The sequence below is a fragment of the Brachionichthys hirsutus genome, chromosome 14 (assembly GCF_040956055.1).
Source record: "Brachionichthys hirsutus isolate HB-005 chromosome 14, CSIRO-AGI_Bhir_v1, whole genome shotgun sequence".
NCBI lineage: Eukaryota > Metazoa > Chordata > Actinopteri > Lophiiformes > Brachionichthyidae > Brachionichthys > Brachionichthys hirsutus.
The window spans coordinates 3,123,934-3,150,753 of NC_090910.1; the positions used below are offsets into that span (position 1 = coordinate 3,123,934).

General features: G+C 45.3%; 1 protein-coding gene across 1 annotated transcript in view; it reads right to left on the reverse strand.

Annotated features, from left to right (window-relative positions):
• Positions 1-26,820, reverse strand: part of adarb2 (adenosine deaminase RNA specific B2 (inactive)) — a 148,129-nt gene that overhangs the window by 32,511 nt on the left and 88,798 nt on the right. The window contains exons 2-3 of the mRNA XM_068748209.1: positions 18,036-18,122; positions 16,248-17,167 (exon numbers count right to left, since the gene is read on the reverse strand). Of these exons, the coding sequence (XP_068604310.1) occupies positions 16,248-17,167; positions 18,036-18,122 (1,007 nt within the window). The remainder of the gene's footprint in view (positions 1-16,247; positions 17,168-18,035; positions 18,123-26,820) is intronic.

Genomic DNA, 26,820 nt, shown 5'->3' on the forward strand with positions numbered 1-26,820 from the left:
GACTTTATTTGTACTGTGTGACTGTACTTGTACTCTAACATTCTATCTAATAAATATATTCATTCATTCATTCAGAATAAGTTGAATAAAGTTTGACTTATCTGACTGTTTTGTTTTGCTTAATGCGCCTTAAAACCCGGTGTGGCTTGTGTATGAAAATAGAACCACGCCTTATAATCAGGTGCGTTTTATAGTCAGAAAAATGCGGTAAGTTATCTTTGAAAAAACAACAACCTTGCAATGGAAGGATAAATTAAGCATAATTTGTACGTTTATGATTTAGGCCTTTAGTCACTAAAAACTACACATCAAATCATGTCAACAAAATATGTCATTCCTGAAATGTTTGCTCTGTAGCTGACATTCCTGCCGTTAACATCAGTGAGTTATGAATTTTCTATGACTAGTCTCTATTTTTTCATGTGAATTTTGCTCCAAAGGACTTGTTGTTGTTGTTTTTTTTTGGATAAACTGACAACATATTTCTGAAAGTGTTTTTTATTTTATTTTTAAACTATGCACAGGGCAGGAGAAATAGCAGAAAGGAGAAAAAAGGTCCCGGGTGACAACGACAAAGTCTCTTTGGTATAAATCCCCTCTGATTAACCGCCATGGTGGCGATAAAAGCAGCGATATGCCTGAAACGACGTAATAATGTCAGGCACAGTGTAAAACACACACCAGCGGCTTTATACATTATGCACCAAAGGCCAGCAGAGGGACTCCTGTGAAAAGATAACATGACCTACCCCCCCGAGAGAGATGGAGAGAAGGAAGGAGAGAGAGAGAAGATGAAAAAGACAGCCACTTAGAGAGGAAAAGAGGCAGAATGGAGACAGCCGATGGAATGAGAGGGTCAGGAATGAGGATTTAACAAGAGTCTCTCATCCACTGTGTGTAGATGACTAAGGGGAGGATGGAGGCGGAGGAGGAGGAGCAGGCTACTCCAGAGGCCCCTGAGGGCTGTTCACACAACTGCCATTAATCTGCGCATGATTCAGCAGCGGAGCAACCTCTGCTTGCTGTTCTGTTCAGGGGAGAAACTCCTGCTGTTCAGAGATGATCCTGGGGTGCAGCTTGATGTGATGCCGCATCAGTCATAATCCAAGCCTTTGCGCTGATAACGAAGAGCCACCGGGGAGATTTATTGGCCACTCTGGAGGGGAAAGATCTCCAATAACTGCTGATCAGCTGCAACTAACGTCAGAGGTCATGAATATCCTGTGAGTGACTCCTGAGTTGATTACCTTTCATGATTCACCGCTGAAACCGAGGAAATACATCACCTATAACGATCGATTGGCAAGAGGATAAGATTTTTAATCTCACTTTCGGGGGGATTGCCGCTTGAGTGAAATGTTTTAAGATCTTGGATTTGCATGCCCTTCAGTGTAGGCCACCTGAGAGAACTGTCACATATGTAGTCCACATACTGTACGAGTACATCAACTGACTATATGACTTATCAAACGGAACCGGTCACAACGTGAAACACAAGAGGAAGAAGTATTGCAGTATTCCGATTGCGCTGTGGCTCAGTCGGTTGGGAATCGCAGCATCGCCAGTTTAAGTCCTGACCCAGTCAAGAAAATATATAAAGAGAGTGTAGTGGTGGCTGGAGAGGGCACTGCCAAGGTGCCCATGAGCAAGGCAACTTCACCCCCCAACTGCTGCGCTGACTACGGCGTCTATGCCCACCATAAGGTGTAAGTGTGTGTGTGTTTGTACTGCGTGTTTGTACTGTGTGTGTGTACTGTGTGTTTGCATGCACAATTACAAAAGACTTAAGATTACATCAGGGCCACTGTTGCTGAGTCAGCGTTACGAATATAATACATGCAAAACAGGCTTTCAGGCAAAATTCATTAGTCTAAAAAAAACCTAGAAATCATTTTATGACACAAATCCGATCGTTTGTTCTCTGTTCATAGAAGAGCAGCGATTTCTCCCAGCGTTCTTTCTTTAGCGTGAGACTTCTGGCAACGCCTTCACTCGAAAGTAAATCAGTGATTAGTTTCAGGAGAAACCTGATTTACGGAATTATTAAATGCTTAAAATATTGAAGATTAGCGGAAGCGGCTCTTTTATATGACATGATGGAACCCGCCTAGACTAATTAAGGTTGGTGTTTATACTGTAGTCCCCTCCCTTCCAAGTCATATATGTGATATAGAATAATATTCAAGATTAAATTATATTCTCTAGCTGTGGTCGAAGGCAGACCTTTGCAGAACATTGAGCTTTTAATATAAATCACACACTGGCATGACGCGTTCTGCTCTCAGATTTATCAGCCCGACTCTAATCTCAATCTCCCCCTCGGAGAATTTCTGTCTGGGATCTGCAATATTTTTTACGCCCGAGCAGAGGCAGCAATAATAATAGCAACCAAAAACCGTTTGCCGTTTCGACAGCTGCAGGACTGGCTTTAAAACATTTGGAAGGACGGCTGAATCTGGCATTGCCTTTCATGTCTTTTCTAGAACCCAGACATCCCATAATGGTCTCTGTGACGCGCTGCGGTGACTCCCTCCAAAAGGTGGCCGATTGGGTCGGCCTGTACCCAGACATGGCAGCCGCCGCGCCAGCTCTGCTGCTCTTGAAGATACCGCCGTGGCTCTTTCGGCGGGCCCGACCCCGGCAATCAGCGAGACTTCAAACCAGCCCTTTGAGCGATGGCTCTTAAGCGTCTTTAGCCAAGCGGCGTGGAGATTAGAGACATTAGAGACATATTATACGAAAGCGTATAATATGTGTCCTCTAAGGCTGAGCAACACCTTGAATGTCCAAGGTAAAGTTTTGTGTTTCAAGTAAAGAACCGGTTTTTAGAACTGACTGTGGAGGCCATTTACCCGCCGGCCTTCCTTCTGCCGGTGACTAAGTGTCGACCAGACTCTGTGTCATGTCTGAAAGCCGCTGTGGCCCAAAGGCCCTGAAGCCAGCCATATATCATCAGATCTTGATGTGGCTCCACCATAGCGCCGCGGCTGACATTTGATTCATAGCTCTGGGAAACATTTTTTTTTTAAATTCCACAACAGTCAACAAGGGGTCAGGGGAAAATGCCAATGTTGTTTTGGTGTGGGACATCTCAATGACAAGAAAGGAAACAGCGAGAAATAATGGCGGTGGTTGAGACAGGTAGCTAACTTTGACCTAATGTCCTTTTGCTGTGTGTGTTTGTTTCTGCAGGCAATACCCCTCCCCCCCCCCCCTTTCATTAAGAGCCCATTTCTGGTTTCAGTCTGTCTTGTATCTGTTGGTCACCTTGCCTGCTTTCAAACACTACATTTGATCTCCTGAGATGTTCGGTGAATCTTACATACGCAGTCGAGCAGTAATTCACACTCGGACTGCTCTTTGGCCAACGTGATGCCTACTGAGAAAGGCAGCGTTTGCTAATGTGGGATTTATCTATAAAAGGTTTTCATATATAATGGGAAAAGTTTTAAATTAATGTAATTAATGCGCTGTAAAAAGACAATTAAAAATATAAAGAAATCAGAGGTACTTGAGACTTTCAACCTTTATCATGCACTGCTTAGTAAAAACCTGTCAAAAAGCATATGAATATGTTATCTGTTCACATCTTAGAGTATATTTATATTCCTTTCATCCGGACGCTTTAAGGCTCATTCATTGCTTATGGACAGGGTGAACAAACCTGAAAGTTGAAATTATTATCTGTGAGGTGAGAAAGTTTGACCTTTGGAGGACTCAAAACACCCCTGGATGAACTCAATGCATGCATATAAAAATCCAAAACAAGTCTTTCCTCACATGGACAGAGATCTGTTGATCCATTTTGCACCTGCCCTTAAAAAAAACCCCCAAAAAAACCCACAGCTGTGCTCTTTTCTGCACTGATGAACGAGGCTTAAAGCAAACGTCCCCTGACAAAAGAGGCTTAAACAGCGCATGAACCCTCTCACCACCAACCGATGTGCACACACAAAGCTTGAGCGACATAATATAATGTGCACTTCAGAGCCCACAGAAGAAATGGATTCAAATAGCCGTGTGAGAAAGCCTCCCGAATGTTCCCGGGAAGTAAGTCTGTGGCCACTTCTCTCTCTTTTTTTTTTTTACGTTCACTGAGAATACATCACATGGGGCTTGCAGAGTGAGCAGAACGACAGGTAGGCCGTCACAAATGCTCGGGCTTTCTTTTGTCACCTGCTTTTTCCTCTCTTCCAAAGTGCACACACTCATGCTTCATGAGTTCCAACAGCAGGGCGGCAGGAACGGCAGCAGAGACATGACAAGAGAGAGAAAAAGACGGAGCACAGGTTGGACCGCTGAGACACCCCGCTGCTCATTGGCGTCCTGGTAATTTCTCCAATCAGTACACGTCATGCTTCAAAGCGAAGTTTAGAGATATTTAGCGCTCTGCGGTGGGGTGGGTTAAGCTTGAATAATTTGGCAGAAAGAAAGCAACGATTCTGAGATTTGCTGGAGCGACTGTGAAGCAGCTGCAAATCAAAAAAACAAACAAATCTGTGAAGGTGTTTCCATTTAGAAGGTGGCAGAAGCAGAAAACTGATCTGCATCTGTATGCTTTATCAGCCGAATGGTTTTAAGACGTCGCGGGAAGTAACGAGGCTAAGACATAACTGTTGCAAGCAGTCATTAAAAAAAAGAAATCGTCAAGTCAGCCTCAGCAGAGTTATCAGCCACCGTCACCACCGGCATGTGGACTAAAATGGGGGTATTTTTCTTGCAGCTGATCGCAGTAGATGCCCTTCAATCACACAATCCAAGAAGCGCTCTGACAGACTAATCATCACCATGTGGTGCAAGAAATTGTTATTTATTTTAATTTCATTCGCTTGTCTGTCCTCATTGAAAGTGTGTTGTAACCAGAGTACGCCTGACTTTAACAACAGCTGTATGCATTTTACTTTGGAATGTGCCTCCATCCATCTTCTTGTGGACGAGACAACCTCAATTGTCTCATCTACAGCTGCAGAAACTACAGAACACGCTGAGGACATCATCCACAATTAAAACAAAGTTAAAGGTTCTATATGTACTTGATTGGGATGAGAGAAAGCTGTGTTGCATGTTGAACTGTAGCCTGTCAGACTTGAGTCAGGGGAGGTTGGGACGAGGGGGATTTAGCTGGTTGCAATATGCACCCGCACCACTAGATGTCTCTACGTTCTAAACACTAGACCTGAAAACAAATGAACTCATTATTAAAGAGGGCAAAACAACTTTCTTTATTTAGCAGTTTCCATAAAACTTAAAACATGACCTCAGTTAAAAAGCTCACCGAATCCTTTAAGCCCAAACTGCTGCTTGGCATGACGCGCCATGAGTTACATGAGATCTGACTGAGGTTGCTCCTGCAGATGGAGGCGAGTTAGTGTCTGACAATCCTGTTCTGTTAGCGGCACTGTGCACAGCTACGTGACGACGTTAAATTAGTGTCACCGCGGTTTTACCAAATCAACCAGAGCTGAAGATTTACACACTGCAACAAAATATAAAGGAATACTTCCGATCCATTGAAAAAATGAAAATAACTTTGATAGTTTTCACAACAGCTCCACTAATCCCTGATATTATTCCTTCATTTTTCATTTCCTCGGCCCACATTCATTTGTTTTTTTGAATCCGTTTATTTTGTCATATCTTCTGCTGTGCACAGTTCCAGTGGGTGAAAAGTGACAGTGAAAAACTGAACACACCCTCACACAGACGGACGTTGCTTCACACACCACTGGCACATGTTTTAAGCCACGTCGCGTTTTGCTCGTGCCTTTAATGCATCAAACTCTCCTTGTCGATCTGAACGTCTGCTACGCTGACGTTTCATTTCTACGTCAGCAGGAATGGAGCGAGTTCATCGTCCTGCACGGGAAAGCGCCATCTTAAATTCAGCTGCAGGTGCAGGAACGGAACATAGGGCAGCGGGAATGGATTTGCTTTGCTGACTTAAAGGAGACATATTATGAAAAACTCTTTTTCCCCATGTTTCTACACTATTCTGGTGATTTTGGGTCCTTATCAACCCAAAAACAGCTAAATAAACCATCCAGTCAATCCTGCGTAGTTTGGGTAGTTCTGTAATCACCTCCGGAAACGCGTCTGGCAGAAATCTCTCCCCCTGTGATGTCACAGATGGCGAATGTGCACAAGATGTGCGTGCACATGCATGTACATTCATTGTGTGCACAAAGCTATGCGCATGCACGCAATAAACGTAGTTTCAGTTTCGTTTTCAGAGGCTTTTCTGACAAAATAGAGGGACGCTGTCCTGCAGCATCTGTTTGCTATTTTGACCAAAGACTGTCACAGATATTTCCTATAAATGCCTGAGAACTGCGATAAGAAAGAGTACAAGCTACAGCCCTTAAGCCAGGTGCTGAAGTAAATGCGAATAATGTGAATTAAATGTGTGTGCATGCTGCCATGGCGGTTAAAGGTTTAATATCTACCACCATTAGTGATTCATTGGATTGGATTCATTCATTGGATTCATGTGTTGAATGAGTGAATGAACTTTTCCAAAAAGCTTTCAAGTCAGTGGAAAAGTTTCCTTTCAGCGCCTGACTGAAACACCTGATAGCTGCTTCACACAACGCAATCAGTCAACGCGCTATCGCTGCACTGTGAAGCCAATCGAACGGATAATCAGCCCATCTACCGAGAAGTCTTTGCTCCAAAGTTCACGCCGCTGAGAAATCCTCAAGCTGCACATATGAGCCACGTCTGAGATGGCGTGGACGATTGGTACAAACGTTCAGAGGGCACGATTTGCCCTCCAGAATGGCTCTTATTTGATCTGCTAAGACACGGAGTCGGGCAAAGATGTTATGACTCATTTGCAACCCCCCCCCCCCCCCCCCCGTCTGTCTGTCATCTGCATGCAGGGATCAGCACTTCCTGTATCGGAGGGGAATGAGTGGCATCAAAGGTCGCCCTAGAAACACTCCTCTGTGACGATAACAGCCAGCTTCGGGTCTGCCTCTCAGATTTAAAGGTGACGCCTGTGACCCGCATCAGCAATTCAGCCGTGGATGCAGTCGTACCGACAAACAAACAAACAAGCTGCTACTGGCGGAGCGGGTAGGAAGTTCACGAATAGTTCAGCTGCATTTATTTACTGCAATGGAAACTCCTGCAAAGAGAAATGCTGATATACAGCACAACCTCACGCACACACATGCACGCATGCTCTATCCCATTCACAAAGTGTGTGCGGAGAACCCTAAAATGGGGTGCGAAAACCCATCATGTAAACATTATGCGGTACATACGTGACCTCTGTTCTCCCTTATTGCCCGCGGGGGCGACATAAAAACGCGTGATCCATCCATAACCCGGTGGACAGCGGTTCCAGGCGCAGCGCGGCCCCTAACTAGATGCCTGTTGTATATACTCACGGGCAGGCCGGCTGAAATATGAGCGCTGAGGACATGAGGTCTTCCCAGAATGCTAAACTCTTTCTCTCTTCCTTCTTTGTCTCTCACCCTCTCTCTCTCTCTCTCTCTTTCCCCCCGTGCCCTGCAACCAATCTGACGCCTAATTAATCCTGAAGGTCTTTTGTTCCGCTGAGGTTTCCCTCTCTTTCCCCACACTGCTCTCTCCATCCATCCTCACCTCCGTTGCTCCAACCACACATCCCTCCCTCTGCCAGTTTGGTTTTCACCACTCTAAACACACACACACACACACACACACACACACACACCCTCCACCTTATTCCAGCCTCTGCCATTTTGTTTCCCCCAAGGGAGCCAAAGCGCAGTCCCGAGAGCAGGACAGAGGAAACAGATGCTTTCCTTTCCCCCATCCTTGGGGGGAATAAAGGCAGAGGAATGTATTTCTGTGGTTACATTTATTCCCAGTGTTCCACTAATTACTCTCATACGACTCATTTTCATGGTTTTCTGCTCAATGTGGACCGAGTGGAGACAACTAAGAGCCAAATAATGCAAAGATGTGTCCTCTCAAACTGAAAAACCCAAAATCATTCGTTCTCATATCGTCTTGAAGACTTGTTGAACATTTTGGGTACTTCATGGGGTTATGGGCCGGACAGTTTCTAGTCAAGCAAATGGGCGTCCACAGAAATCCCCACTTTAGTATTAAAATGATGTTCTGCTGAGAACGTTTACCAGCTGCTGGTGGGCATATGGTCTGACTTTTAGATTTAGATTTTAGATCCAGATTCTGGCTCGAGCCTCATGCTTGAGAAACAAGATTGCAAGTCGCATCAATCTGTAAGGAAGCCGACAAGCAGGAAACACCTGAACTGATTCTTCAAAGACTTGATGACTATGAAGACCAAATGTACGTTTGATATAGACTGTTATATATACACTAAACTGTTACTGTTTAGTGTAATTTGATTGGACATTTTGCTCCTCAAAGACGATTTATTTCTGAAATATACCATGAATTTAAATACAACGTTTTTTTTTTCTTCCTTTATTGTTGATAGCCAGCTGGGAGAGGCTCCAGCAGACCCAGGACACGTAACCCGGTGGCTGTAGACGAGACATGTGCGATCCAAAATGGATGCACTGTATGGACCCTGCAGAGCAGATCGATAACCCGAGGCGTGTCGCCTCAGCTGCGGGAGCAAAGGAGGGGGGGCGACCTGGAGGAAGCACCTACAGAGGTTTGGGAGGCCCGATGGATCCAAAGGACCAGCCAGGCATGTGAGTGGGTGTAGAGTCATGCCTGCGGCGCAGAAACAAGCGTTTTATATTCGTAAATCAAGAATTAGAAGTTCATTCATTCATTCATTCATTCATTGACCTTCTTAAGCGCCTTGTCCGTTCCCGGGTCGTGCTGGAGTCTATCACAGCAGTCAACAGGTGAGAGGCGGGGTTACACCCTGGACAAGCCGCCAAGTCATCGCAGAGACAGACAATCATTCACACCTATTTAGTGCAACCAATTCACCTAAGCTGCATGTTTCTGGAGGAGGAAGCCGGAGAACCCCAAGAAAACCCACACAGTCAGACTCGAAGCTATGATCTTCTTTCTGTGAGGCAACGGCGCTGACCACTGCGCCACCATGCTGCCCAGAATTTGACATTTTTTCACATTCTCCAGAAAGCCTTCATGCATCAATTTAAAACAGGTAATCTGACAAAGTATATGTGTGACCTACTGGAAAAATAAACTGTTGGTGTGCAAGAAAAATTGGATACCACATTTACCCGTCCGAGGGAGAGGAGACCCCTCATCTATGGATCTCCACGAGGTTTCTCCTTTTCCTTTTGCCCCTGTTGGGGTTTTCATGGAGTTTTTCCTCCTCTGGTTTGGGGGCCTGATGGTAGCGAGTGTTACTCTGTACACATTGTAAAGCCCTCAGAATCAAATCAAATTTGCTTGATTGATTTGATCCAATGGATGCAGCCCTGAATTGACCAGTGATTCTATAGCTATATAGTTCTTCTATCATTAGACGACACGATTCCCAGAGCAGCGGCTTTTTCTTCCCTCCTAAGTCCAACAACAAGAACCAACTTCAGTTCCTGCAACAACAAAAAATTAAGAAATAAAAAAGAATAATAAAATTGAGCCTCAAAGTGTCAGCTAATGCTAATATGAATGGTATCGTGCAGTGATCACATAGTTAATCAAGCTTATCAATTAAGCTGTCTTTTTCTCTCTCCTTTCTGAGTGCGTGTGTGCGTGTGTGTGCGTGCATGTGTATATAATCCTGACAGCTTTATTCCCCATAATAAAAGCTGTAACAGTTGACGATAAAACGCTACATCACAGGCTGTCGGAGCATGTGTGTGCTTTAAAACAGCATCTGTCGAATTGCTTACTGCCTGTCAGCGTGTTGTCTTCAGGAACGATTGGATATCTCGGACTCCGACGTGCGCCGACTTGGGTCTCCATTTAGCGTGCGCGACAGTAACGGTCCGTTACTCCTGGCTGGAAGGTCATTTGAAGGCCAGACATGCAGACCTCTTTCGGAGAGAGAGTTGGACTTTACACGTCAGACGGCTCGACCTGGCCACACGCACTTAGCTTCATGCTAACGCGACGCATTACACTCAACGACCTCAGGGGTCACGTTTTAAACCCGTAGTCGACAGCAGAGGATGATTCCAACCTTTCAGGAGGAGAAACATCATCGTCGGGTAACTCCAAACACAACTCTACTCTGTACCTTTGAATACCACATGATGAGGTACGTCTCTGCTCGAAGGGCACGAGGACGTCACATTTATTTATTTCATTACTCTACTGACTATTTTCTCATTTGACTGATTAATTGTAATATAGCAGAAATCAGTAACTGGAATAGACCCAGAGAGCTTCAACATCTTCTCCCTCAGACCATCGATGTCCTGATTGATCATTAATCATTGATTTGTGCCTCTAGAATAGAAAAGTCAACGTCCTCTGACTGTTCTGGAACAAACGCTGTGCATTTGAAGAGTTTCTCTATTTTTTGCTTGTCAGTGAGATACGACAGCTGATTTCAGCTACACACAGCTTCTTTTACAGGATTCTAGTGTTTCCTTCTATAAACATCCATCCATCCATCTTCAAACCGCTGATCCGGGGCCGGGTCGCGGGGGCAGCAGCCTAAGCAGGGAAGCCCAGACTTCCCTCTCCCTGGCCACTTCTTCCATCTCTTCCGGGGGGATCCCGGGGCGTTCCCAGGCCAGCCGAGAGAGATCGTCTCTCCAGCGTGTCCTGGGTTCCTCCCCGTGGTCTCCCCCCCGGTGGGACGTGCCCTGAACACCTCCCCAGGGAGGCGTCCTAAATAGATGCCCGAGTCACCTCATCTGGCTCCTCTCAACGCGGAGGAGCAGCGGCTCTACTCCGAGCTCCTCCCGGATGACCGAGCTTCTCACCCTATCTCTGAGGGAGAGCCCAGCCCCCCTACGGAGGAAGCTCATTTCAACCTTCATAACGGATTGCATTGAAGCTTCTGCTTCCAAACCCAAACTTTGCAGTAGATTTTATGTGGTGTGAATAACGTTTAGGTACTTACAACTGCTTCTTCTTGTACGCAAGGTAAGATTTAACCGAGACGTTGCAGTTAGATTCATTCTAACCTGCACGGAGCTGTCGGTCGCCCACTGGGGGGGGGGGGGGGGGGGGTTGCACCGGTCCGTTTGCTCTTCACGATTTGAGGTGATAATCCCATCTGACCCTGGGACCACAGTCTGCTTTGGTAGATGTCACTGCGTGTGTAGCTGTCACCATCACTGTCCAAAGCTGAAGTCCCTGGAGGTGTTAATCAACTCCTCCAGAGTGTGTCGCTCTCTCTCTCTCTCTCTCTGACACACACACTGAATGACTTGGTGGATCTTACAGCGGGTGCTTGGCAGGGTGAGAGCTGTCACTAATTTGTTGTGGCAATATTAATTAATGATCATCCTGTCACAGCTGTTTATAGTGAGACAGATTAGAAGTGGGGGAGATTAGACAAAGAGACCAATCTGGGAGAGGACGAGCGGCTGACAGGGGTCACCTTCACGTGCCTCAAGCCATATTCAATTTGCCACGGCGGAGGCAGGGAAATTACCCCCCTTTACCAGGCCGTATCCTATTTCTAGAGCGTTTACAGATAGCTTAATCAAATCATGAACCGCAATAGACCACAGTCGGGTTTGATCTCGGCTGAAGAGGTGAAATATTTACATTTTAAAATGAAATAACCAACAGACAAAACAGTCAAAGTCTTCTGAACCTATGTAATACTTTTCTCTCCTCAATGCCTCCTTCATTCAGCCTAATTTTAGCATTCCGATCCGGCTCCAAGTGCATTTCCTGTTTGAAGGGCTCTTAATGGAAAGTGGCAGAGACTTTTCATTCTGACCACTGACCTCCGTCCTGTCCATCCACAAGGGCACGCTGACTCTGTTCCCCCTCCATGACTGCACAATGCCCCCCCCCTCCCCCCGACACAGCTGACTAGACAACACTGCAGATCACTGTGATGGCGAGGGGAGATTAAGTGGCAAATCAAGGCTTGAATATAAGGGCAATCATTCCACGTGGGAGAAATGGGTGGCAGGATTACTACAGCATTTTCTCACTTCACTGTGCAGGCTCTAATAGGGCAAAGACATTTTCTGGTAACTCAAGTGCTCTGAGTTGGATTAAAGAACAGCTATCACTTGGCTGATTAACAGCAAACACTAAATATTCCCATTAAGGACGAATAGCCTTGGGGTTACAGAACGCATTCAATTGGGTGAATGGCCCTTTAAGGGCGAACAAGATGCTAATTTATACATTTTTATTCCCAAGATTTCTATTTTTTTCCCAACATATTTGTGAGACCAAAAAGCTACATCATAATTATGGTTTTTTTTTATGTCCACATGTATGTAGGTGTATTTGGAAGACACCAGAATCACATCACACCCAGGGGGGGAGCAAATGTCAAACGGTTATTCCAAAAATAATGATTCCAATTCATGTTACCTGTCAAGTGAAGGTAATTAGCATCATTTTGCAGATAACCGTACTTTGTTCCACGTCTCCCTGGTGAAACCCGAACCGCTGCCCGATGATAGAGCCAGTGCTTTTTTTGGAACCAAGTCCTCCGTCTCCACCTTCAATGAGCGCCTTAGTAACTCGTAAACTCGCCTGGGGTCTTAACTTTTATTCGCTCTCTCTCTCCAATCCAAAAAAACACGAGTGACTCACCTCTCAAACGAGATCAAAGAACTGAGGGAAAATGGAAAAATCTAACACTTTCAAATGGTCGAATAACGACTGCATGTGTAATTGTGAAACAAACAAACATCTACTGTTAATACAAGGAAGAAATGGCGGCAAAGCGGCGCAGTGGTTAGCACTGTTCCCTTGCAATAAGAAGGGTCTGGGTTAAAATCCCCGGACGGGGCCGATTGGAATGGTTGTTAACCCCCCCCCCCCCTCCACCCCGCGAACCAACACGCAGAGCAACTCCAACATTATTGAAAGTATTTTCTGTTTAGCTTTTATTGCCCAAGTCTAATAGCGGGCTTGAAAACGTCATCCACTGTGGAGCAAGGCACTTACCTCCCAATGGGTTTTAAAGAGCTGCTAAATGCAGACGACTGGGGCTGTGCTGGGAATATCTCAGCTCAGCGTTGCTGCGGAATGCGTCCCCATGTGAACTCTATGATAAACACATGCATGCATGTGGAATGATGATGCCTGATATGAGTGTGCAGGGAGAACGTCTCCTGGTGGACTTTAAATATTTCTAAGAACCCTTAAACAGTTATTCAGATGAAATATTCTGAGCTGTTCCGGCGTGAAAACTACTCGTCTCATCTGTGACGGCGATTGGAATTTTCAGGATCAATCTGTGCGATTCCGTCTTTAGCCCAGGTTGAGATCAGGCATTTGGCGGCCGCTTGTGGAGGAGCTGGTGAAAAGGAATTTGAGACATTCAATCGGTTTTCGCCTGATTGCTGCCCTTTGGAGGCTTTTCCATACGTGTCTGACTGAAAGAAGACCACTGGACCAACGCAGATCTCGCTGGAGGGACTGCATATCTCATCCTGGCCGTGGGAACGTTGACTACCCCTCCAGGGCAAATGGAACGTGTTGCTGGAAAGAGGGACATCTGTAAAACCCGCTGAGCCTGCTGCTGCCGTGGCCCAATCCCACATAAGCAGAAGAAAATGGATGTAACGTTCCAGTTGTATTTTTTATTCAGGCAGTGAATTTGCACCTCTTCAATAACTTGTCCCGGGATTCCGTCCATCCACCATGGACTGTTGTGTCTTCATTTTGTTTGTTGTGCTTCGTCCTTTCACTTTTTTCACTTTTACCTGTCCGAGGAAGAGAGCGCCTTCAGAGGTTTCTCCACCCCCCCCCCCAATAATGTTTTTTATGGTGTTTTTCCTCACCTGGTTTGTGGGTATATGTATTTGCCATCTGGTTAACTAGTAATTTTTTTTTTATCTTTAACATCGCTAAATGTTTGGCCTCATTTTCTTTTCTTTTTTTTGATGTCACAGTAACTCGGAGTCACAAAAATAAGTCCCAGTCAAAGAAGGGAAACGTAATTCGAGTTGGCGGGTATTTTAGAGGGTAATTCAAAAAGGGCTCCAGGATAATTACATATTTTCAAACTATAGGTTAAACAATTTATAATCATTTGAGCTACTTATAACTCAACTCACAAGTTGTCAATGGGACAGCGGTGAACTTGATTTTGCCCTGACAAGTTGAATTTTCTTTCCTTTTTAAAATAAAATAAAAAAATGTACAGGACAATTAATTTATGAAACTAAAAACAAACCGATGCAAAAATATCCTCTTGTACTAAAGACTTCTGCAACTTGTGTAAGACTTGTTTCTGACAAAAATAACGCTGTACCGGACCATTATAATTATGTCAATAAACCTTTATCCTGCAGGTATAGCCAAAGGGAACTCTGGGAAAAGACCCAGGTCAGTGTTTGGCACATAATGTGAGCATTACCCCCCCCCCCCCCCCCCCCACACACACTTTATGACCGGTCACATCTGCGCTGCAGGCAGCTACTACCCATCCTAGAGGGATGAACCTGAAGACAGTGCGTCTGAGCGGCAGAGTTTTACATTACCATCATATAATGGGCCAGGCACCTTCCAATGCGTGCCCGGCCCCATGCCTGTGTAGTGTAGGTTGCACGTGCACGCTTGTAATTAACCTACCCAAATGAAACTCTGGCTGCACTTTCGAGAAATTCTACAAGCAGGTGCTTTCTGGAACTAAATGGTTGCGTCAAATCCTCGTAGAAACCCTTCTGGACACGGTGCCAGCAAGGAGCAAAAAGAAAAAGTTCCTTCCAGGCAAACGTGTGGAGGTTCATTGGGTTGTGTCTATAGCTCTGGGGAGGGACATCGTTGCCAGTTTATTTCTCCAGGCGAAGAATGTTAACAGGACACATATTCTGCAATGTGGTGTCTTGTGCTCTGGCAGATGGCTTCTGGAGAGGGCTTTGATGACGGGATGACTTGGATGTGTACGGCTTAAAGGCCCCATATTATGAAAAACTCACTTTTCCCATGTTTCTACACTATTATGGTGTGTTTGGGTCCTTATCAACCCCAAAAACAGCAAAATAAACCATCCAGTCAAGCCTGTGTTGTTTGTAGTTCTGTAATCAAGTAGAGAAACGCTTCTGGAAGAAATCTCTTACTGTGATGTCACAGTCCAAAAACGTGCACAAGATGTGTGTTTACATGCATGCGCATTCAAATTAATTTAGTTTCGTTTTTGTTTTCAGAGGCTTTTTTGACAGAGCTGTTTGAGACAGGAAAGAGGGACGCTGTCCTGCAGCATCTGTTTGCTATTTTGACAAAAGACTGGCACAGATATTTAATAGAAGTGTCTGGGAACTGCGTTAACTTGTGGAGAAAGAGTATAATATGGAATCTTTAATGTTTCTTTTGTGTTGTAATAGGACAATAGAAAACACTGCGGCTTCCACATACCAGACTCGGACAGCTCGTCTCTCAAGACTCGTCTCTGCACAGGCGATGGTGAACATGTAAATTCAGGGCAGCATTACTTTTAGACATTTTCCCGTTGAAATTAAGTTTTAAATTGCTGTCAACAACTGCCAGCAAATCCAGCCAATATGTCTTTAGGCTCTCCAATTTCCCCAAGTTTCTAACAAAAAATAAAAAAATAAAAAATGTTTCCTCGCTCTGATTGCTATTTACATATTTGGGTAAATGAGCGTGGGATTGGGCTCAATGGTTTGTTTGTCGATTTACTCTTTGCTTTTCTATCTCCTTTGGGCAGCAGATTGAATTAATGTTTGGAGACAATGCGATGCCAAACATTAGGAAACATGAGAAAAAAAATACAGAACTCTCCAATTACAACTCTACAAACACATAAGACCAAACTGGGTGGGGGACTAATTTGGATTGTTATGCAGATTCCTTTTGTGTCAAAGGCACCGGGACAATAATGATCTTATGCTTGCTTCTATTGGAATAGACCAACAATCAGATATTGTTTAGTCAAGACACAAGCGTTGTAGAATAAACACAATACACCCACGGAGAGATGCACAAGTTCGCTGTCTGTAGTCTATCTATAAGGGTAACCCCCCCCCCCCCCCTACGTATCTTTATTAGCACTGCCACCTTGTCTCCTCCTATCTCCTTCCCTCCTTAATTGCTCGATGAAAGGTGCTTGGCGTCTTGCCTTGCACGCCTGCTGTTTTGGTCATTAAAGGCCCCTGTAGGAAGTGGAGTAGCTGCCAAAGAAGCTTAGCGGACGACAGGCGCTGGGGATATATGTCTGCACTCACCTGGGGTAAATGAGGACAGCTCTTCCCGCTGGCTTTGAGGCCTGTCCTGATGTTGAAAAGGGCCCGAAGAGCAGACTGGGCCGCTTGGCTCTTGGCCAGCTTTTTGCTGCGGCCGCAGCCCTCGAATATTTGCCCGTCCACACGCACCGCCATCACGAAGCTGCGCAGCCGTCTGCCTTCAGCTTGCTCCGAGAGACAGGCATAGCGCAGTCCTGGCCGGAGGTCATTGAGTAATGCCACCGGGCTCTTCGGGGCTTCTGCCTCTGGGACGATCCCGCCCAGCCTTTCCTGGGCCTGCACCATCAGGTCCAAAGTATGGCGAAGTAATCTTCCATGTCTCAGCAGCTCGCTCTCTGTCGCCGAGTTGCGGAACGAGAGGCCGTTGGAGCGTGACGAAGTCTCAAATTCCTTGAAGAGAACATCGGGAAAGTCAGCTTGATCGGAGGTGAAGTCAGCGGAAGGGTTTGAGATGTTCCCCATGGCCAGGTGGGCTTGGGGAGCATTAGGGAACTGGATGAAAGACTTGAGGGCGAGCTCAGCAGCCCTCATTTTAGCTTTCTTTTTTGTGGGGCCTGCACCTTCAAAGGTCAGCCCATTCACCTCCACGGCAATGGAGAAGACTGGAGCGTGGACAGGGCCCGTCTGAGACACCAGGCGGTACTGGAGGCCTGGCCGGAGTTCATTGAGCTGCACCAAAGCATTCTTTGGCCCCTCAGACCAGGACAATTTTTTCGAGATCAGACGAAGTTGACGCAAGTGGCCGTTGTTGTCTTCCTCCAGTGGCCGCTTCCTCTTTCGACCAGAGCCCCCGCTCCTACCAGGGTCCGAGCAGAAGAGCGACTGGCACTCGGCGGGCCCAATGGAGCGATCCTCTACGTTGCCGACGTTGCGGTTTTCCTTTACCTCTGCACTGCTGGTACCTGCAACAAACACAATGACGGAGACAATGTAGCTCCACGTCCCGCAAAGTACCAGCAAAACACAGGAAGATACAGCCAAACGACACAAACCAGGTTGACACAACGAAACGGCGATGAATAAATCCACCATTAATTCCCTGAGTCAGTTCATTCCAGAGAACAAATATCAAACACAAAAGTTCTAAAACCCAAACCCAAATCCCCTAAAAATGGCAGCGTTATCCGTCAAATCCTTCCGTAACCTGCCTCCGAATTGGTTGTGAACTTCTTAAAGTGGAAATATCCGTCCCTGTGGCCGATGTGAAGCATTGGTCCTATTTGTAATGGGGGTGGGGGTGGGGGTGGGGGGCATTTGGAGTGGCAGATAATACAGAAAGGGATGAAATGTCGGCAACCTGCTTTATTTCACACTTCTATCCTCTCTGAGAGCAAACGCTGAACAGCTGTGATGCGCTCTTCAAACCGAGTTGGGGGGGGGGGGGGGGGGGGGGGGTAGTGGCGTATTGCATTTCTGTCGGGAAATGAACAGAAAATGCTTCCGAGCTTGCCACAGAACTGTTAATAGCAACGCGGCCGGGATCAAGCGCTGGCATTCACAGGTTGGACTGGAGCAGACTCTCCATCCAGATGTGTGAGGCACACGCATGTCTGCACACGCACGTCTGCACACGCACGTCTGCACATGCACGTCTGCCCACGCACAATGCAGCTCAGTTTAGATGGTATAGATTTTTGACACGCAATCGGACACCATTGTTTAACCAAAGAGCCCATTTCCAAATTAATTAGTCGCGTTTGACGGTGAGATCGGCTCCATATTAGTGCTGTTCCATCCACTGACACCGAGAAGGAGAAAGACAAAGCTTACTTAAAGTGTCCTCGTCCTCTGTGCCGCTGGTCCCGGGGCTCATGTACTTGAAAGGCGCGATCAATGCTGACAGCATACCGACTTTCTCTGGAGGAGAGACAAGAGACATGCAAGAGTCAACAACAACAGACGTTTTGATCGTTCAATCGATAAAAGTACAAGATTCCACATCAGCAGTGTCGGAGAGGGACGCGAGGGCGATCGGGAGCATGCAGACGAGGCTGCTTCTGCCACCCCCCCCCCCCCCCCCCCATGAGGGTCACGGATTTCACTGGCGCGGAGAGAATCATTTAATGACACGTACTATTTTAATTGATGAGTCTTAAAGGAGATGTTATCATGTGAAATTCAACGATGAAACTTAAAGATGCAGAAGCTGGTGAATGCAGTGGAGAGAAGTCTTTGCTACTCTAATGGTTACTAATATTACTGTCCTAATGCAATCTGTCTTAATTAGGTATTGCATTTTACTTAAATGCAGTACACGGTACTGTGTATACCGATAAGTAAAATTGTAGTAAACATTTAAAAAAGTTAATAGGTTTGTTTGACAGATTTGAGCTCATTATATTTCGCCTGTTAGGTTGTTCTTTCAGTCCATGGTCATTTGCATTGAATTATTGATTTTTTTTAAAATGATTTTGTTACTATAAATAAACTATTATTTAGCTCATTTTGTTTGGCTCTGTTCAGGCCAGCAACACTAAACTACGCCCGGTCAGAAATGTGACTGGCGATTCGCTCTCACGATACAAACGTGAGATGAAAAGTACAAAAATGACAAAATAAAATAAATTTAATGTCAATTGAAAATCATTTAATTTCAACACAATAACTGCGTAAAGACAAAATAGCAAGGCCAACAACTTCACTGCAATTTTTCTTGCCACTGTGCAACTTTCCTCATACTTTATCGATCATTTGTTCATCGGCGCTAACTTTTCAACAAAGGCCCGCTCCTCCTGCTCCTCCTGCTCCTCCTGCTCCTCCCTGGGGCTCTCTGCTGTCCAGGTGTGCGTGCTGTTTACAGCACGAGGCCCTATTACGGCCGTCGCTCGCTCTGCTGCGCTCCATGCAGCGCTGAACCGAATTGACAGACCAGTCTCGGTCCTTAATTACGCCTCCTCTCTCTTTCCAGCATCAGCTAATGATCAATGAAGGGACAACAGAGCGAGAAGCAACACGAGGAATGAACTGGAGGTGGACAGAAGTAAGCTAGAAATCAGCCCTGCGGCTGCAACAACGAAAGATAAACAAGAACAAGCCACATTACAGTTCAATAAATACGTTTTGATAAAATGCAAGGTTTTGCATGAGCTCGCCCCCCAGCGCTGCCTCAGTGAGCCACTCTGACACACGTGGACGCACTATAAACACTCACACTGAAGCGACGCCGGCCCTCATGGGCCAACATCATGATCCAAGCCTTTGCATTCTGACCTAATTATGGACTAAAGCGCAACACAAGCTGCAATTTGGCCCTGAATGGCTCCCTCAGCCATCAGGGTCATTATGCAGTTCATTCTCAAATCAGTCTATATTGTTTTTAACCCCCCCCAAAGCCCTATTTACAGTACAATACACGGCCATGTGGCGCTATTCCAAAAGTGGCAAAATGAGAGATGCTAAGAGCCAGTCTGAGCATTTTGCTCCCAGACAATTCACAGCGAGCATTAAATTATGGCCAATTAAGACACAAGACTCTGAGGTTTCAGCCGTAAAGTAGATTTCATAAAGCTCTTCTGCCGGTTCACGCAGCCCACCGGCCATTAAAATAGTGTTAGTGCAAAGTGGTTGAACGCAGGGCGTGCAACTGGGCTTTAACGTCAGAGGACGCTACAATAAAAGTGCATTCATTCTCCTTAGAGAATAATGAATTGCCGGTAATGCTGAAATCCAGAGGTTTAGAATACACAGAGAACAGAACGTTTAAATCGTTCTTTTTTAAGCTTCCACTCTGTGCAGAATTGTGATTTTTAGAAAGCACGTTTATTTACAGAAATCAAATTCACATGTCACAATTATCACAATTATGCAAACATAAACAAGGAAAAAGAGATTCACATTAAACATCAATAACAAAATAATAAACAAAATATTCAAATATGCATAAACTAAACCAACCGACGACTGACGGCAAGCTTCTCGCTAAACGCATGGTCCCCCGTTTAAAACCAATAAACTTAACTAGTCTGTTAAAACTATTTCTTTGTTTAAATTTTTTTTAGCAGCAGCTTTTACTCTTACTATCACTGAGGCTGATCGGGTCTGACACTTTGAACATGACATCTTGACTTTTTTCTGTATTAAATTGCATCTAGATTAAAAATAATTTGCAAATGTGTCTGCTCATTGGTCGAACGCAAAGGTTTGAGTCCCGATCGGTGCATAAAGCCACGCCTCTACTTTAATATTTACAGCAACGTACCGCTGGGCTCATGCTGAGTTCTCCTGCAGGTACTTCTACATTTCATGACATATTTATATTGATTATATTGACGATCATTTATTCTGCCGTCAGAGTTACTTATTAAATTATGGAAAAAGTTCACATGACATGCTTCCATTGTTTTTGTGGCTCTTTTATTAAGCCCTTTTACAGAAGTCTGTAAAGCTTATTTTAAAGCTGGATACAAGTATTCTATTAGTTTGTACTTCTGTATATTCACACTGTGCATATACTGTACTCAGTAAAATGCGTTGAGTCCATTTTTACAGCTTTTGCTTCACCAAAAGAGAAAAAGAGTAGAGAAATTCACATTTCCAGCAGTGTAAAAGGCTTTTATTCAGCACGACAAAGTTTACAGAGAGAATAGAGCTTCCCTGTATGGAGCTCTTAGCATCGAAATAAAGGTATAACTTCATTCTTCTCACTTTCAATGGGCCACAGTTCATTTCAAATGGCTCAGGAAATAGCTATTGAGTGGAAAATATCAATATGTTTTCAATCACTCAGATGCTGAATCACCTGCGCAGAGGTAAGCGGTGCAGTTTAGAGGTCGTCCCTGAAATGCCACCTCTTTCCATTTTTTGATAGGTTTGCGAAGTGCCAACAAAAAACAAACCCTTTACCCTGATTTATGAGTGAGCGGTGCAGATTGTCAGCAGCAGCGCTGCTCATGTTTCACAGGCGTAGCCTGATTGGTTTGCTCAAAGACACACAGCAAATGTTCAGCCTTGTAAATGGAAGCGGTCAAAAGAAAGCTCTGCAGTCTGAGGCTGTAGGATGGAGATACGACGGGTTTCTTAGCAGAAGCGCTGAAATTCCTGATACCAAAGTTGTGCAAATCAGCTTAAATGATGCTAAGGTGTTTGAAATGCGGTGACTTCACTTTAGTGAGAATATTTATTGGGAAATAATGAAATAATTTGGAACTAAATAAATAAAAAAACCAAAGACATTTAATGTAAATGGAGCACATTTTCATTCATTTATGTTTGGAGACAGTCATGATGTAAAGTAATATAATATGTAGCATATAGCAGACCTATTACACTGATGCGGGGCAAACCAGCAGTGAACTGGAATCAATGAAATGCAGTCTACTAATTTAAAATGTTCTCTTTTCACTGTAATGGGAAACTTTGATGTATATGTTTTTATATATGTCAAATGTATACGTTTTCTATTGGGCTGCAGACTGTTCCAGTGCACATTGGAGGTCACTGTTTGACGAGGCCAGTAGAGACACGTCATGTGCAAAAAGAAGAGACGGAGCCCTAAGACCACCCAACCCAACACCCTCCTCCACTTGGCTGCACCTAGAGATTTAGTTCAAAAAAGGTTATGAACAGAACTGCTGAAAAGAGGCAGCCCTGGTCGCGTCTAACTGGAACTGGAAATGAGTCTTACTCATTGACAGCAATTGCAAGCCAGGCTCTGACTCGGGCAATACAGAGACTGCACAGCCCACAGCAATGAGCCATCAATCCCCAGGTCCACAACATACATGCGGACTGGTTGCACAAACTCCCACGCTCCCTCCAGCACCCTCGCAAGAGTATAGAGCTGGTCCATTGTTCCATGACCAGGGTGACAACCACACTGTTCCTCCTGAATCTAAGGTTCGACTAACCAGACTCTCCTCTCCTGTACATTGAGGCTGAGCAGTGTGATCCCCTATAGTTGGAACTCACTCTCTGGTTATTCTTCTGAATGGTGGAACCACCACCCCATTCTGCCACTCCAGAGACACTGTACCCATCGTCCACCCAATGTTGCAGAGATGTGTCAGCCATGACTGCAACATCCAGAGCTTTGAGATTCTCAGAGCGGATCTCATCCACCCCCCGGGGCGCTGCCGCCACAGAGTTGTTTAAAAGCTGCAGCCCAACGGCTTCCCCCACCTCCGGTGTCCACCAGCAGATTCAGGAATTACTGCCACGACCAGCAGTCTTGCGACCACAGCTCTGAGCAGCCACCTTGGCAATGGCAGCACGGAATATGGACCATTTAGATTAATGTCCCCCCCCCCCCGGAATGTGATCAAGTCAAGGCTTTGCCGAAGGTGGGACTTGACTGGACTGGACCTTCAGCCAGACGTTCCCAGCAGACCCTCATTATCTGTCCAGCATCTGTCCGGCATCTTCACCCCCGGGACCTGATCCAACTCACCACCAGGTGGTGATCAATTTCACCTGAGTGTCTGGAACATATGGCCGTAAATTGGCTGATACAACTACGTGGTAAAATTATTGATCTACGCTCTAGGGTGTCCTGGTACCAAGTGAACTTTTGGACCTCCTTATGCTTGAACATGGTGTTAGCTATGGACAAACTGAATAGCACCGAACGCCATTTGGGTTCAAATCAAGCAAGCTGTTCCTCCCAATCACACCCGTCCAGGTTACGCTGCCATTCGCCATGTGAGCTTTGACGTCCTCCAGCAGAAGAATGGATTCCGCTGTAGGGGCGCTTTCCAGCACCCAGGATCTCCAGAAATTGTGCGTACTCTGAACTCCTGTTTGGCGTATACTCGCAGACAATAGTCAGAACCCATTTCCCAACCCGAAGGTGTCAGGGAAACAAACCCTTCCCTTCTTCCAGGGTAAGCTCCAATGTATAAGCAGAGAATCGAGGAGTAAGCCCCCGCCAGCCTTCCACCTCCAGCAAACTAGAGGATGCAGCCCCCATTGAGACTGTTTGTTCCAGAACCAGAGCTGTGCGTTTGAGTACTTTTCATCAGGGATCTTTTCAACAACACTTTTTTTCTAAGCCTTTGCCTAAGACATCTTTGCCAGGGGTAAATTACAATTGCAAATTTCCCCAGACAACACAGCTCCTCATTGGGGTACTCAAACATCTCCACCACGGCATGGTGCCGTTTGACACAGGGTTCCCACAATTCTCTGTGTTTTAAACTTTGGCTGCCTGTGCTTTAAACAGCTGTTTTCAACTGCAAGATTAACATCTCGTGGTTCATTCAAGTATTGGTCTTTGACTTCTGAAGGATTTATGTAACCTGGTCAAAATAGGATGGACATTAACAAGAAAAGCTATAATCTCCAAAATAATGTCGTCCTTTCCTTCTTATTCACCAGCCAGCCAAGTGAAAGAGACAATGCATGCCAATAGTGTCACCTTATAACACCCCCCCCCCCCCCCCTTCCCCCCCCTCCAACTGCACCAGGACACGGTGAGTGGCGACGGCGCTCATTTGTTTCCACTGCACAAAGGCAGAGGAGAGCCAGGTGAGATAGGGGAGCCTTGGCAGATGGCCATACAGACCTGATAGTGGCGATGGCGTCCATCCACAATGAGCAGGAGAAGGGGCTCTCGTGCTTTCTCTCCTTCGCTCTCCTTGCACTTTCTGTATCAGTTCTGAGGAGAGGGTAATGAGCCCAATCAGATTTCCCCATGGCTCAGCATAACGAATAGGTCAGATGAGCGACAGGAGACACTATTGAAACAGACGCTTAGGGAAATCATTGACTCTCTCTCTCTCTCTCTCTCTCTCTCTATTGTTCCTGCAAGTCTGTGATTGAAAGCCAGTGACCCAATAAATGGGAGGCTGCATTGCTTCTCCACAGCACTTAAAACCAGTTTCCTCTTACTTCTCACCTCCAATCTCTGATTAAATGTAAAAGTAGACACTGAATAAAGTGACATTTTTATTTTTAATGTGCGTGATTGTACATAAAAACGTATGCATTCTATAATTTGTTGTTGTTTTGTGAATATACTGTACACCACCAAACCTGCTCTGTAAAAAAAAAAAACAGACATGTGTCTCTGCTTATGCTTTATGCTGCAATTTCAGTTTCCTGATGGACAGAGGTGAAGAGAGAGACACAAGTTTAACTCTCCAATCCCAGCTGACTACAGGCAAGAGGGGGGCATACCACTAACTAAGCACTGCCAGGGAATCGTGGGGATATATGTGTGTGCGTGTGTGTGTGTGTGTGTGTGCATATCCTGTATTAGAAATCATTTAGTGGCTGCATGCAGCAGGTAATTGTACTGGGTTGCACCGGAAATGCACCACAACATTGCATTTTTATTCGGAGACACACATTGAAAATATATTGCGCGCAGTAGAGGATTCTTTATCATGTTTTTAATTAATTTTCTTCTGATCCACCTGCTTGTAAAACTAATGCAGCCTCATGGGCAGCACGGGTAGTGCGGTTAGCACGAGCTAACGTAGAATTGCTACCAAACAAATTCCTAGTCTGTGAACCGTCATTGACAATGGCAATAAACCGATCTGTGAGAGCAGGGAGCAGGTAGAGGAGAATTTAAAACATGTGTGTAAACGAGAAGATCCCAGGAAGATCCCACGCAGACATAGGGAGTCCCACCCAAAGTCTCCACAGAAAGGACTCGAATCCGGAAACCTCTTGCCGTGAGGCAACAGTGCTAACCACTGCGCCACCGTGCCAGCCGGTATATTTAGAATTTGCAGATAATTGGGCTTCCCCATCATGTCAAGCTAATTAAGCAACATTGTAATGATAATCTTGATTATGAAATTGCGTATTTGCAGAGAGAATACCGGCAAAGCTCACCTCTAGAACAGCCTGTTTATCCTGCTGCTGCCTGGCAAGTGACAGAGAAGCAACATCTGCCGGACCACCAGAGCAGCGCCGCTCCGCAGACAGTGGGATTCCTCTACTTATCCTCACACTATTTTTTTTTATTATTTTTTTTTGAGGAAAGGGGGGGGGTAAAGCGCCAACAGCTGTCATTGTGTAGCTACTATGCCATGACAATAAAGGCTTTTTATTCTATTCTATTCTGTTGTACAGCCCCGTATTCCGATTAATAGATTAACCTTGGAATGATTTCCCTCTTTTATGTGTGTTTATGTGTGTTTGTGCCAGTAATATTAACTTCTCCTGTCTTCCAGATCCTCCTCCTGCAATCAGCTCATTCTGGTCACCTGTGCTCCCAGGCTCACCTGCAGCTAATCTGTCATCAGCCTGGACTCTACATGTACTCAGCTCAGACGACGCATCCTTCTTGCCAGATTGTTGTGATTCGCGCCGTCATTTCCAGCACTGGATCCTGATCCTGACTACTGTGTACCTGCCCTGCCTGTCTTTGAAGTCGCCTGTTTGCCTGCCTGGCTTGGTTAACCTGGTTTTTGACCCTTGCCTGATTTCTGGAACTCTCCCTTTGACTGCCGCTCTTCTGATTTGTGTGCTGGTTTGGATTGACTTCCCGGTTTTTCACGATAAAAGCTCAGTTTCGCGTTGCATTTGGGTTCTCACCTGCTTTGGTCTGTGACACGCATGTGTAGCTTAGCAACATGTTATCTCCAGCAACAATCCTGTTGAATACTTACACCTCACGCCTGTGGACTCAAACCAGATCGCTGCACGCTCAGACGCGGCCTCTAATGTGATTATATCAGATTTCTTGTGGTTTGTAATGCTGGGTTCGATATGCATTGACCGTTTTGCAATAACAAACTATCCACAGGGAAGACTAATTCAAACCAGCCAGCAATAATTACCGATGGGTTCTGGCATTTCACACACTTGTGAGAGCATCGGTGCTACAGGAATGCTTGTCAGGATGTCTTTACAGTTCTATTGAAAAGTGTTGCAGCTGTGCACATTCTTTAAAACACGAATTTAATTTCCTTTAATAAATCGCGGGATGAGTTTGCACAGACTGATGGATATTTAGCACCTGATCAGCGGCAGTGAGGACACAGTGGGCAGGCCATCTGCTTTACATTTGCTGCCCTGGCAGTGAATGCCAAGGACAGATTTGTTACGTTGCACACAGAGCGGCATGAGCTATGTCACCTTTTAGATTTTCGTACAAATGCAGCGTAATGCAGTTCGGACTGTGCCCTCCCATTATTCACGACGTATGTATGCTCTGACACGGTGCCTTTGGGCAGATGTCTCCATTTCTGTCAGCTTTTTTGGCAATTTCTTGCTCCCGCCTCTGGTGGCTGGCGCTCCCAGATATTACTTTCCATTTAACCGGAACACTTTAACAGAAATTCACACATCCGTTTCATTTGCAATCTGGCATTTTGACATTGCAAAGCAATAATAAAGTCGATCTGGATTCTAAAACAGTTTCATTCATTTGATTATTCTCAGCAGGTTGATCATTTCTTTGGTATTTTGTTTATTCTTTCTACCTGTTTTTTTTATTTGGCTGCGTTTTTCAATACATTCTGTGTTTCTGAAATATTACAGTGGGCCCCCTGCTGCCATACACTTTACAGCACGATAAAAAAACAAGATTTGGCAGAGGTTTTTTTTTAAAATCATGGGCGTTGCTGTCAGTGAGGGTAACTTGCTATCATGAGAAACAAAGGTG